Below are 13413 nucleotides of genomic sequence, written 5' to 3'. Positions count from 1 at the left end.
TTCCTGTTTTGTCATTCACTGTGGCAGGTCAAGAAAAGTTTGCAAATCTTTACAGAGCAGAGGGAGACACACTATGCTGTATGAATTGAACACGTTTCAGTTTGTTATAGTCTTCATGTATAAAAATTTATCTGAATCTTTTTATATGTTTTGTAGACCTTGGCAAACCACTGGTTTATTTTGTTCATGTGTGTTATGAAATCCTTCATCCACTGTGAAGAGGGTGGGAGAAATAAATTTGTGGAAAAGTCTTCATTTGTCTATCCTAGGAGTTTCTCCAAAGCATACTATGGATTGCTTAGCTTTATTCGGAAAAAAATCAGCTCCAGAATATTCTGCTAACTTAGTCTGAATTAGTTAAATACACAACTAACTGGTAGTTGTGTTTATTCATCAGTAGTGAAAAGAAAATAGATACAGATTTCTCATACAAATTTAACTGCTTTGTTTGATTAGTTATTGTTTTTACTCTTTCTTGTTCCTGCCTCCATCTTGGTCTCATCATTTCTGAAGAACTAGTTCCATTTTCCTCGTTTACCATTTTCTCCCTTATCCCTGTAGTTGAAAGGCTAAGTGAACAAACACAGAGTTTTTTTTATTCCCAACCAACCACGGAACAGTCATTTCCTGGCAGAATAATTGGCTTAGGGAGAAAGAGACACAGAAAACAAAACAAGTTCATCATGTACAGCTTGGTCTGGCTACACCCCTTTTCCAGAAACCAGGCTGTGTAAGAGCTGCTGGAGTAGGCACCCATTTAAAGAAAAAATGAAGAAGCAGCAATAAAGAAGTTGTAATCATTACCTAGACAAACAGAGAACTGGGTTTGACAGTGTTTCTAGAGTGCTTTTTATTATTTTCCTGACAGTAAGTAAAGTTCTATTTTGTTGTGCTATGCCAAATATGTGGGTGGACACTGCTAAAATCAATCTGTTTTTCAGATGTTTCCCAATTCTTATGTGTTTTATGTTAAAGACCTAAGACTAAATTTTCTGCTTTTCCCAACCACTTTTATTGTGTAGATTGTAACAGTAAGACATAGAAAATGGAAAAAATTTGCTTCTGTGCTAGAGAATTATCTGAATATTTTGATGTAAAATATGAAAGAATTTCATTTTGAGGTTACAGAAACTAAACAAATTATTTGTGTTTCTTTATTTGCAAACCTTTGGGCAAAATTACTTTCCCATGTGATTTCTTTCTGTTTCTTTTAAAACTAATTTTGTAGTTTCCTGAGTTATTCAGGGACTTCTGAGTTCAGAAAATTGAGAGAAATTGCTTTATTCTTCCTGTATCTCAGAACCAAGTTTCAAGTAGTTTGAGCCTGGATTATGGTTTACAACCTAACTCTTTTGATAAAAATTGATTCAATCTGAAGGTAAAATTACAAGAAAACACTTTATTGAGGTTGTATCTAGTGTTTATTTATTATTCAGACAAATTTAAGTAATCAGACTTTTGATGTTAATTTGATTAGCTCTGAGATTTCTGTTTAAATGTAAAGAACAAGAAACTGCTATTAACAGGATGAAATTAATTTAATTACTCTATTCATGTACTTAAAGTTCCCTTATACAACGCCGAAAATGTGAAATTATCTTATAGGTTCTGAACTTGAATTACAGCTTTTCCATTTCAGTTCTCCAATTTATTGCAAAATTGTGATAATAATCACTCTGACTTCCCACCATCACCCACTCCCCTAAAAAGCTTAAGGTGAAATATTTGAGGTGAAATTTTACAGTCATAAATTATTGAAAAAGTATTTTAAATTTATGTTTACACTTTTAAAGGTAGTGAATATTTTCCTCAACAGTATGATCAAGGTTTTCCTTATTACACTTATTTTTTTTCTAGGTTGTATTCCTTCATGATTACTTTCTCCTTCAGTGAATAGGCTAAATGAATATGAAACAGAAAAGTGTGTATCAGCAAACTAAAGCACTTCTGTGCAAGAATTTTCTTAAGAAATGGAGGATGAAAAGAGAGAGCTTATTGGTACGTTTAAAAATTTGTCTCTTTCCACAGTTAGCACTCTTACAGTGTTTCAACACCTATTGATTCTCTTATGTTCTCTTTTAACTAGCAAATGGGATTTATTGATTTTACAGTTCTCTCTAGTTATGTTTGTTGAGAGACTCACCAGTCTCTGAAGAATAACATAAAATTATTAAAGACTAAGAGAATTACTCATATAAAAAGAGATTAAGTGAACATTTAATTATATGGTAAATTACAGCAACTGCTAGAGCTACTACCAAATGTCATACACTTACAGCCAAGAAGTACAACAAAAATGTTGCCAGGAGAAATGGAGACATTTTAATTCTGTGGATTTATTTTCAAGGACATGAATTTTCTACACAAAGATTGTTTTTAAGAATTATGATCAACTAACACCACTGATAGTCAGTTTGCATCAAGCAGATGGGCTAATCATAGATGACTAGCCTAAATCTCAGTGGCTTAACACAGCAAATGTTTATTTTTAACTCCTCATGGTCTAATGAAAGTTGAGAGTGGAAGTAAAGTAGGTTGGGTGGGTGAAGAAATCTCCACACAATCATTCAGGCACCTAGGCTTCATCCAGGGCCTCCACCACCATCCTGGACCTTGAAGACCTCTCGAGGATCCTCTGCATTCAGTCAGAAGATCAGGAAACAGTGGGACCAAGACAGTGAGAATATAGAAATTTGTATATGTCCATGAACCAGACCTGGAAGTGGTACATATAACTTTTGCCCACATCCTGTGGGCCAGGAAATCATTTGGTTCCACTTAATTTCAGTAGGCTGAGAATGTAGTCTAGCATGGTGCCAAAGAGGTAATGATGATTGACACTGGTGAATAGCAATAGTAGTAGCCTCCACCAGCCAGTTCCTTTTCACATTCTTTAGTTTACAATACAAGGATATGACAACTGGCAAAAATACTGCTATTTGCCAACATAAACTCTATCTAGGATACTCCATGTCTTATAAATTCTATAGTCAGCTGTCCATGCATATAGACATTGTTATCCTGTTATTCACTCCGTTAGTTTCTATGAGGGCTTCTGCAGGAATTCATGATTTAATGCAGAAGTTTTGTTCTAGTATTAGAGAATGATGAATGTGGCTACTGTCTTAGTGTTTATCTTTCATTTGATTCTCCATGCTCAGAGGCTTGGAGAGCAGAGAGAACATAACTGTATAGCACAATTGGAATTTGTTTTCAACAGTATTTGGTATTGACTGAGATCTTTATGTGAACACAACCTTAATTCCTTATTTTTCTTTTTTTGTGCATTACAGGAGTGGGGACTCTCAATACTTCTAGGACTGTGTATTGCTCTGTTTTCCAGTTCCATGAGAAATGTCCAGTTTCCTGGAATGGCTCCTCAGAATCTGGGAAGGGTAGATAAATTTAATAGCTCTTCTTTAAAGGTTGTGTATACACCAATATCTAATTTAACCCAGCAGATAATGAATAAAACAGCACTTGCTCCTCTTTTGAAAGGTAGGTGTACTCATGGCAAAAAAAGAATTACTGATAGAAATGTATATACTATTGATAAGTTGTCAACACATTAATTTGAAGTTACAGTCATATGTTATGCTAATAACTTAAGTATTAAAATAGCGTACAAATCTGGTTAGATTATTGCTTTCTCTCACAACAATTAGTCTTTGAAATATTTTCAGCTTGATGGGAGTCCAGTTTAGGGAGGTCCATATTTCTATTGGAATATAACTAAACCCAGATTTATACTTTTAGATTTGCAGGATAGTATCTAGAAGGAATATAGTCATTGAAAATTGTGTGTGTTTTAACATGTCATACAATGATTAACATTTGTATCTCAGGAGAAAACATCTAAATAAATAAAATAGGTCATGGTTATTGAACAACATTTCATAACTTTGAAAAGTAGAAATGAATAATCTGATGATTATTCTGTTCTGAATGTAGTACAATCAGTAAACATCTTTAAAAGTCTTTTTTTTTTTTTTTTTTTGAGACAGAGTCTCGCTATGTCGCCCGGGCGGGAGTGCAGTGGCCGGATCTCAGCTCACTGCAAGCTCCGCCTCCCGGGTTTACGCCATTCTCCTGCCTCAGCCTCCCGAGTAGCTGGGACTACAGGCGCCCGCCACCTCGCCCGGCTAGTTTTTTTGTATTTTTTAGTAGAGACGGGGTTTCACCATGTTAGCCAGGATGGTCTCGATCTCCCGACCTCGTGATCCACCCGTCTCGGCCTCCCAAAGTGCTGGGATTACAGGCTTGAGCCACCGCGCCCGGCCTAAAAGTCTTTATTCTAAATGAGATCATTATGTTGTAACCAAAATAAGCAAAATGCATATTTTATTCATGGGCAAATTGGGTGCAGTTTGGCTATTTACTCTTTAATCCTCCATTCCTGACAAGTGAAATTCCTGGCTATTGAAAGTAGAGTCACTTTTTAAAAATCTTGTTTTCTGCAGAAGGCAAAGGTCACGTAAATTGTCTTTGCTTCAGTAAATCTGAAATAAGGAATCCCTGACTATATAGTAACTACAACAATTACTTCTGTTTTTGTACTCTGATTCTGTTATGCATACTTAATCTGGCACAATGTTTTTTTATGTACCTAAAACTTGCCCTGATACTTGTCATTATGAAAAGAAAACATGTAATTCTTATGCATGTCTTCTGATTGTAGAATCTAAACCATTAAAAGAAAATTTCCCCCCTCGCATTTGGGTTCAAGTTTGATTTAAATGGAAAATGATTTTAATTTAAGTCTAATGAAATGATATGGGGAAACAGCTGAATATCACATTATGTTGTAGCAAAACTCTGTTACAATTTCTGTCTATTTTTACCTTGTAATTCACAGGAACAAGTGTCATTGGGGCACCAAATAAAACATACATGAATGAAATACTTCTGGAAAACTTTCCATATGCTATGGGAATCATCTTTAATGAAACTTTCTCTTATAAGTTAGTATTTTTCCAGGGATATAACGTTCCACTTTGGAAAGAAGAAGATTTCTCAGGTGACTTTCCATATCAAATATAATTATGGCATTTTTCATGTTTTCTGCATAAAGAACAGGTGAGGGTGGGCAACAGAGATGCTTTCAATGACACATGAGAAAATAAAGAAAGCCAATTTCATTACTGAACTTATTTCAAGGTCAATTGTATGTTCCTGCTACAGGATGACTGCAAAAATTGTAGAGTCATCCAACATATATGTTTTGAGCACACAGATGCATGTGTCAAAGGGCGCATGAGTAACAAAGACTGACAGGCCCCAGCCTCAGGTGAGATTCCAGTTTAGCAGCAAAGACAGACATTGAACAAGTACAAGAAAAAGTGTTTCATGGGCACTCAGGCCAGGGGTTCCTAATAGTGGGATTAGAGAAATCTTACCTGGGGAAATGATGTTTAAAGGGAGACCAGAATGTATAGCAGGTGTGAGGTGCTAGAAGCATTGTGTTTCAGATAGAACAAAGGTAATTGTGAAGGCCCTGAGGTGAGAAAGGACATCTGTTCCTATATCTGGAAGAAGAGCAGTATAGCTGAACAAGGAACATGAAAAGGAATGTAATGGGAGAGTGAAGCTGAAGTCATTCAAGTGCTACCTCCTGTGGCATCTTGTAAATCTAGGCAAGGAATAGCCACTGAGTCACTTTAATCAGGGCAAAAATGTAATTTGGTTTCCAAGATTACGGGAGCACTCCGGATATAGCCCGGAGAACAGATTGCCAAGAGGCTCTGGAGAATGTCAAGAAACGAGGAGTCCATTATGGCTGGAGCAGAGTGTTTGCTTTCATCTCCTTTTTACTTTCTAAGACTTTCTAAGCAGGCTGTGGTCTGCAAGAATAAAATTGCCTTATTAAAAACTTTCATTTATTTTCTTCCTTTTTCTATGTAGTTAACAGTCTACTGGTGAGCCAGGCATGGTGGCTCATGCCTGTAATCCCAGCACTTTGAGAGGCCAAGGTGCGTGGATCACCTGAGGTCAGGAGTTCAAGACAAGCCTGGCCAACATGGTGAAACCCCGTCTCTACTAAAAATACAAAAATTAGCTAGCAATGTGACCTGTGCCTATATTCCCAGCTACTCTTTGGGCTGAGGTAGGAGAATCACATGAACCCAGGAGGTGGAGGTTGCAGTGAGCTGAGATCACACCACTGCACTCCAACCTGGGCAACAGAGTGAGACTTCATCTCAAAACAAAACAAAACAAAACAAAACACCACCTCCGAAAAAGTTTACTGGTAGAGTCTCCTCTAGAATGTTTTCTTTCCAATACTTGTTTCATATTCTCCAACTGCCCTCATCCCATAATGTTGGCTGTGCTTTTCTTTGTGCTTACAGCTCATTGCTGGGATGGATATGGTGAGTTTTCATGTAAATTGACCAAATACTGGAATAGAGGATTTGTGGCTTTACAAACAGCTATTAATACTGCCATTATAGAAGTAAGTGCTTGATTGAAAAATTCTACTAATTAATGTCAATTACTTCCAGAGACCTCAAGATTTTGATGAAAGATAATTGTCTTAGTCCGTTTGTACTGCTACAACAAAATACTTGAGACTGGGTAATTTGTAAAGAACAGAAATTTGTTTCTGGAGGCTGAGAAGTGCAAGATCAAGGTGTTGGCAGGCTGAAAGACTGGTGAAGGTCCATTCCTCATAGATAGCACTGTCTAAGTGTCCTCACGTGATGGAATAACGGAGAGCAAAACCTGCCTCAGCTAGTTCCCTCTAGCCTTTTACAAGGCACTAATCCATTCATGAGGGCTACACCCTCATGACCCAACCACTACCCCAAAGGCCCTCCCTCCTAATACCATCACAATGAGAATTAAGTTTCAACAAGAATTTAGGAGGGGCCACTTTCAAACCATAGCAATGATACATAATCAGATTTTCCTGTGGTTCTATAATGAAGTAGATATTCAGACCAAGGAACACATTGCATATCTATTTGAAAACTTTAAAGCTAATGTTACTGGTTTTAAAACTAATTTTGAAGTGGTTGTAGAGTCACAGGAGGCTGCAAATACAATGTACAGGGAAGTCCATGTAGCCTTCATCCAGTTGCCTTTACTGGGAACATCTTGCATAATTATAATACAGTAAGAAAAATTGGAGAACTGACATTAGTAAAGTACACAGAGCTTACTCATAGTTCACCAGTTTCTATCTTTTAAATAACAATTATGTTTGTTTAAACTCTACTTTAGATCACAACCAATCACCCTGTGATGGAGGAGTTGATGTCAGTTACTGCTATAACTATGAAGACATTACCTTTCATAACTAAAAATCTTCTTCACAATGAGATATTTATTTTATTCTTCTTGCTTCATTTCTCCCCACTTGTATATTTTATATCGCTCAATGTAACAAAAGAGAGAAAAAAGTCTAAGAATTTGATGAAAATGATGGGTCTCCAAGATTCAGCATTCTGGTGAGTGACTAATTCAAGTAGCACAAATTAATAAACAGGAAAATTAAGAAGCAGTGAAAAAGTGTTATTGTTGCAGAGCATCATGGTTTAAACTTGATGCATTGGCTACTTTTTCTTTTGTTCTGAGTTTTTTATTTAGTCTGTTAAATTTTGCCATGCAAAATAGTGCTTATAATGTGCTGAGCACTTTTTCTGTGCCATGAATATGTTAAGCCAACCCTGACATAGAGGAACTGTCATTCATTTTATAAGCAAGGAAAATGAAGTTCAAAGAGAATAAGAGAATTGCCCAATGTGAGATGAAGGGTAAGTGCTGGAGCTGAGACTCCAGCCCAAGTGTCCTGAATGCAACTTGTTTACTCGCGTGGTCTCCTTACAGTTAACGGTTGATTTCTCCAGATTTTCTCATGTTGAAGAGAGTATAATCCTATAATCCTATAAAAGTTGACTTGTGTACAGGGGTTTGGCCACAAGGCATAGATTTTTTTGGAGCAAGTAAATACTATATGTTGGAATTAAATGAGAGAGCTCACACAATATACCTAGGACATACAACACAAAGGCTGGCATGTAAGAAGGCCTTAGTAAGGGCATTTGCTTTATATATTGATATTTATATCTTGCCCCCAATCCACATATAATTTAAAGTGATTTTGAAATAATGAGTGTGTGTACACATATATATGTGCTATATTTACATATTTACGTACATTACATATGTATATATACATGAACAGGTGTATACATACATACACATATGTACACACACACTCATGTATGTATGTAGGTAGACAGATTATAATAAAGACAAATAATTAGGAGTAGAAATAAAGACCTAGCAAATAGGCCAGGCACATTGGCTCACACCTGTAATCCTAGCACTTTGGGAGGCCCAGGCAGATGGATCACCTAAGGTCAGGAGTTCGAGACCAGCATGACCGACATGGTGAAACCCCATCTCTACTAACAATACAAAAATAAGCTGGGTGTGGTGGCGTGTGCCAGTAATCCCAGCTAGGAGGCTGAAGGAGGCTGGGAGGCTGAGGCAGGAGAATTGCTGGAACCTGGGAGGCAGAGGTTGCAGTGAGCTGAGATCACACCACTGCACTCCAGCCTGGGTGACAGAGTGAGACTCCATCTCAAAAAAAAAAAAAAAAAAAAAAGAAGGACCTAGCAAGTAATCAGTAAGTAAGATTAGCAGATAGGAATGAAAATCATACAAGCTCTAAGCTTCCAAAAGGCTTTTGCAATACTATCAGTGACAAAATTCATACTGTCTGCCTAGAGAAAGTAAAAAAGGAAAAATAATTTGTTAATTTTACCCCAAAAGAAATATAACATTTGTTATATTAAATCCTGGGAGATTTTTTCTATCTACTCCCCGTATCAAGCAAATACTCTTTATGGTTTTGGAACTACCTGGAATGGATGAGAAATTATGAATTGAACAATTCCTTGTGAGCCACATGTTACCTGAAATGAAACTATGGTCCAGTAAATTTTTTTCTACAAAATATATTTTATTAATGGAGAGAATCTTAATTCTAATATACATAAATTGTAAGATAGAAAAAGAGGAACCTGTGTTTTCAAATAAAAAAGAGAGAAGGAGAATTTTTTGCAGTGGAACTTCGGGAAATACAAAATAATGTACATAGAGCCTCCCATGGAGTCAGGAGGGAACCTCTGTAAAAGGGACCTGCTTTCTGTCCAGGGCATGTCCTATGGGACAGTGTCCCTGCAGTCACCTAAGACCAGGGAGGCATGAGTCAACTCTATATTAAAGTCAGAAAGGTATGGGACATTTAGGTGTGAATTCATTCTCAGGATAAGTGATTCTTAGTAAGTATGCGACCTAAAAACTTAGCAAAATAAATTCGTATATGCATCATTAAAATTAAGAAGAAAAAAGATTCTGAAATGTTTCTACTAAGTGCAGGGTATCTAGTGGAAATAAACTTTATGACAAGTTCTTTTTGCTAATGTAATACATGTGAAATGTAATCAGTATTTATTCTTTAAGTATAATGCCTGAATTGCTTTGTTTTAGCAAGATGGTTTTATACACTTATTATTCCACTCCACCCCTGCAAGTGGTTCCTTTTTCTAAGTACTGGCAATTTCTAGGTAATTTCTTTCATTTGTAATTTTCATATCCTGTGGTTTTTCAATTCCTACCTAAAGTAGTTCCCTTCTGGATTCAGGAAGTGGGCTTTACAGAATGTGATATGTTTTTTTAAAATGCTGATGTTTCTAACACAGGCTTAATCATTGTAATGGCGTGAAATTTAAAGAGAAGTCAAATAACCAGTAAATCCAGTGTAAACATGTTCTATGGGGACATGTTGATGCAAAGTCCTGATTTTAATACTTGTGCTATATGCTTCAGCTATTGAATTCTCATTTTATTAGTCAATGTTAAGTAGAGGAAAGGTCTCTTGACAGAGATAAGGCCTACATCTTCATGAACTTTGTTACCAATTTATTTTGTGACCTTAGATAAATCCCTTAACTAATAATAGGGATTGCAGTTTCCTCATTTGTAAAATGAGACACTTGGGCTAAAACACACTATAGTCTTATCAGATCTAAGATTGAATACTCTTTCTTGATAATCACTTCATAAAAATATCAACACTAGCACCTCTTTTTTTTTTTTTTTTTTTGAGACGGAGTCTTGCTCTGTTGCCCTGGCTAGAGTGCAGTGGCCGGATCTCAGCTCACTGCAAGCTCCGCCTCCCGGGTTTATGCCATTCTCCTGCCTCAGCCTCCGGAGTAGCTGGGACTACAGGCGCCCGCCACCTCGCCCGGCTAGTTTTTTGTATTTTTAGTAGAGACGGGGTTTCACCGTGTTAGCCAGGATGGTCTCGATCTCCTGACCTCGTGATCCGCCCATCTCGGCCTCCCAAAGTGCTGGGATTACAGGCTTGAGCCACCGCGCCCGGCCAACACTAGCACCTCTAAGGCAAAATCATGCAAATATTTAAGGGTGCAGCATACTTTATACAAATTTAAGTGAAGAAATCATAAATAGGAATAGGGAGAATAGAATGGGCTTAGTAGAGTTGTAAAATTTCGATTTTCTACTACAAAAGAGACTGGAGGTGCTGCCTGCTGAGATTCTCATGGACAGTCAAATTATCAACTTCCCCAGTGTTTTTAGAGGTACTTGATTGATCAGAGGCTTTTAAGTTGCTTACAATTCTACAATTAGGATGGTATGGCAATATCTAACAAAGCTGAAGTTACAAAATGCTTTGAAACACTCTTGTACATTTTTCTCAAAAAAGACAAGTACGAGAATGTTCTTGGCATTGTAATAAAAAAAATGGAAACAACCTAAAATTCCATGGGCAGCAGAATTTTGGGTCATATTCTCATAATGAAATATTATACAGCAGTGTATAATATTGTTAATGCTGATTGATAAAGACAGCTTGCGGAAGAATACATACATATGATATTGTTGATACTGTTTAATACAATAGTCATACTATTTATATACAACACATGCACACAGAGCTGTTGCCTAACATGTAGGTACAAACAAGGTACAAGGGCCCAGCTGTGCTTACAAGTAGCTTAATTAATTTTTTTTATTTTTTTTATTTAATTTAATTGTTTTTTTTTTTTTTTTTTTTTGAGATGGAGTCACTCTGTCGCCCAGGCTGAAGTGCAGTGGCATGATTTCGGCTCACTGCAACCTCGGCTTCCCAGGTTTGAGCGACTCTCCTGCCTCAGCTTCCTGATTAGCTGGTACTACAGGCATGCACCACCACACCCGGCTACATTTTTTTGTATTTTCAGTAGAGATGGGTTTCACCATGTTGATCAGGCTGGTCTGGAACTCTTGACCTCAAATGATCCACCTGCCTTGGCCTCCCAAAGTGCTGGGATTACAAGCGTTAGCCACCGTGCCTAGCCTTGGCATCCTTTTTTATTGGTTGGTGCCTGTAGCAGTGTTCAGTATATATCATCTCTGTGTGCATATGTGGTAAAGGCAATGAAAATGAATGGCAATTATAAAGAAGGAGAATTGCGATTGAAAAAGGATATGCAATGAGCTTCTGCTGTAGGATTAACAGTATAGTTATTAATCTAGAAGGTACAAGGGTAGTCATACATTGTTCTTTAGATGCTTTTGTGTATATTAACTATTTTGTAAATAAGTTAATATAATTTATATAATTTTTGTTTTTATTTAGGCTCTCCTGGGGTTTCATCTATGCTGGCTTCATCTTTATTATTTCCATATTCATTACAACTATCATAACATTCACCAAAATTATAGTCATGACTGGCTTCATGGTCATATTTATACTCTTTTACTTATATGGCTTATCTTTGGTAAGTTCATACATTTATTACCACTTTCTCTGCTTTATATCTTCGCTATATGTAGCTAATATTAATGCCCTAGTAGGTTATTGCAATCACTACTTTCATGTCCATAGTGTGTGTACATGTGTGTGTCCTTGTGTGTACTCGAGATAGTTTCTATGGAGTGAAAACATTATGTAATCCAAATAAAATTTGACCTGCCTTTTGCATGAAGGTCTGAACTAATGAAATGATGTATCAAAAAGGAAAAACAATGCTGACTCTAAAATATCAAAGGCTTTTCTGTATGATTATTGAGGTTATTTTTTTAGGGGTGGACCCCATTTTTTTTCCCTTAAGGGTGCCCCTCACATGGTAGCTGATCACAATATCTCTTCTCCCTCTAATATTCTGTGTCATACTCACTTCTCATTTCACTCCCCTCTCCCTTCTCTGAACAAGGTCCTCTAATTTCCACCTACCAGGATGTTTTCTGCAGAAAGTATGTAGATGCTCCTTCCTACATTAATTTAGCTTCATTACATTAATTTAGACCCAAGTCTGCATTTCTACCCTATCCTCAGCTCTTATTCCAGCTTTTCCCCCACCCTTTCCTCAGCAACAAAAGCCCTGCATTTGAGTAGGACAAATAAGGATCCTCTTTCAAAAGAAGTTGAGGAAAGAACAGACTCATTATACCTTAATATTTTCACCACTTTCTCACTGATAAATACTTATGTTATGACATAAAAATCCTTATTTGATTGGGCTGCCAATGATTCTCAGTGAGTTAAATATATTTTATAGCAGTTGAACGTCTTCTCTCTCCTGCAGGTAGCTTTGGTGTTCCTGATGAGTGTGTTGTTAAAGAAAGCTGTCCTTACCAATTTGGTTGTGTTTCTCCTTACCCTCTTTTGGGGATGTCTGGGGTTCACTGTATTTTATGAACAACTTCCTTCATCTCTGGAGTGGATTTTGAGTATTTGTAGCCCTTTTGCCTTTACCGCTGGAATGACTCAGGTAAGAGCCTAGTTAATTGGTTTATTACTGAAATGTCAAAAGAAGTAGATAACTTCATACCCTGTCGGATCAGCACTATTCAAACTAAGAACTTTTATTCTAAGCAATTTTTCTAAAGTTAAACTTTAAAATGTTATTATTACATTGTAGAAAAAAGTCACCTCACAAAGAAACTTAAATTTAAAAAAATCCTCCCGATTTCACCTCTCAGATATATTTTCATTTTGAAGTATTTTCTTCTAGGTTTTATTCCTATATACAAATACTTACTTTTATTACTATTCATTTAACATAATGAAAATATCTGCTAGTTTATTAAAATTTTTATATGAACCTACTTTTATTGTATAAACTATGAATATGAAAAACTTTCCAAACACAAGTATAGTTTAATAGATAATTAAAAAGTAAATCAAAGTATCCATGAACTAGATCAAGGAATAGAATGTCGCCACCAGTCACAAACCCCTAGGAACACTCCTTCGTAAAGGTAAAAATTTTATGATATTGACTTCTTTGCTTTTCATTACCACCTAAGTATGTATTCCTAAATAAAATTTTTGGTTTTGCATATTTTAAACTTCATAGGAGTGATGTTGCACAAAGTGTATTTTTGAAAATCTCT

General features: G+C 36.4%; 1 protein-coding gene across 1 annotated transcript in view; it reads left to right on the top strand.

The window, feature by feature from the left end:
- Positions 1 to 613: 613 nt before the first annotated feature.
- Positions 614 to 13413, top strand: part of ABCA6 (ATP binding cassette subfamily A member 6) — a 63824-nt gene continuing 51024 nt past the window's right edge. Inside the window, 8 exon segments of the mRNA XM_017863698.1 lie at positions 614 to 867; positions 1858 to 1998; positions 3294 to 3498; positions 4856 to 5017; positions 6348 to 6451; positions 7222 to 7448; positions 11654 to 11795; positions 12603 to 12788. Of these exon segments, the coding sequence (XP_017719187.1) occupies positions 1903 to 1998; positions 3294 to 3498; positions 4856 to 5017; positions 6348 to 6451; positions 7222 to 7448; positions 11654 to 11795; positions 12603 to 12788 (1122 nt within the window). The 5' untranslated portion in view covers positions 614 to 867; positions 1858 to 1902.

This window comes from Rhinopithecus bieti, unplaced genomic scaffold (genome assembly GCF_001698545.2).
Source record: "Rhinopithecus bieti isolate Rb0 unplaced genomic scaffold, ASM169854v2 scaffold_2349, whole genome shotgun sequence".
Lineage (NCBI taxonomy): Eukaryota > Metazoa > Chordata > Mammalia > Primates > Cercopithecidae > Rhinopithecus > Rhinopithecus bieti.
The sequence above is the reverse complement of the archived record's forward strand: the minus strand, read 5'-3'. Positions and strand labels throughout refer to the sequence as shown.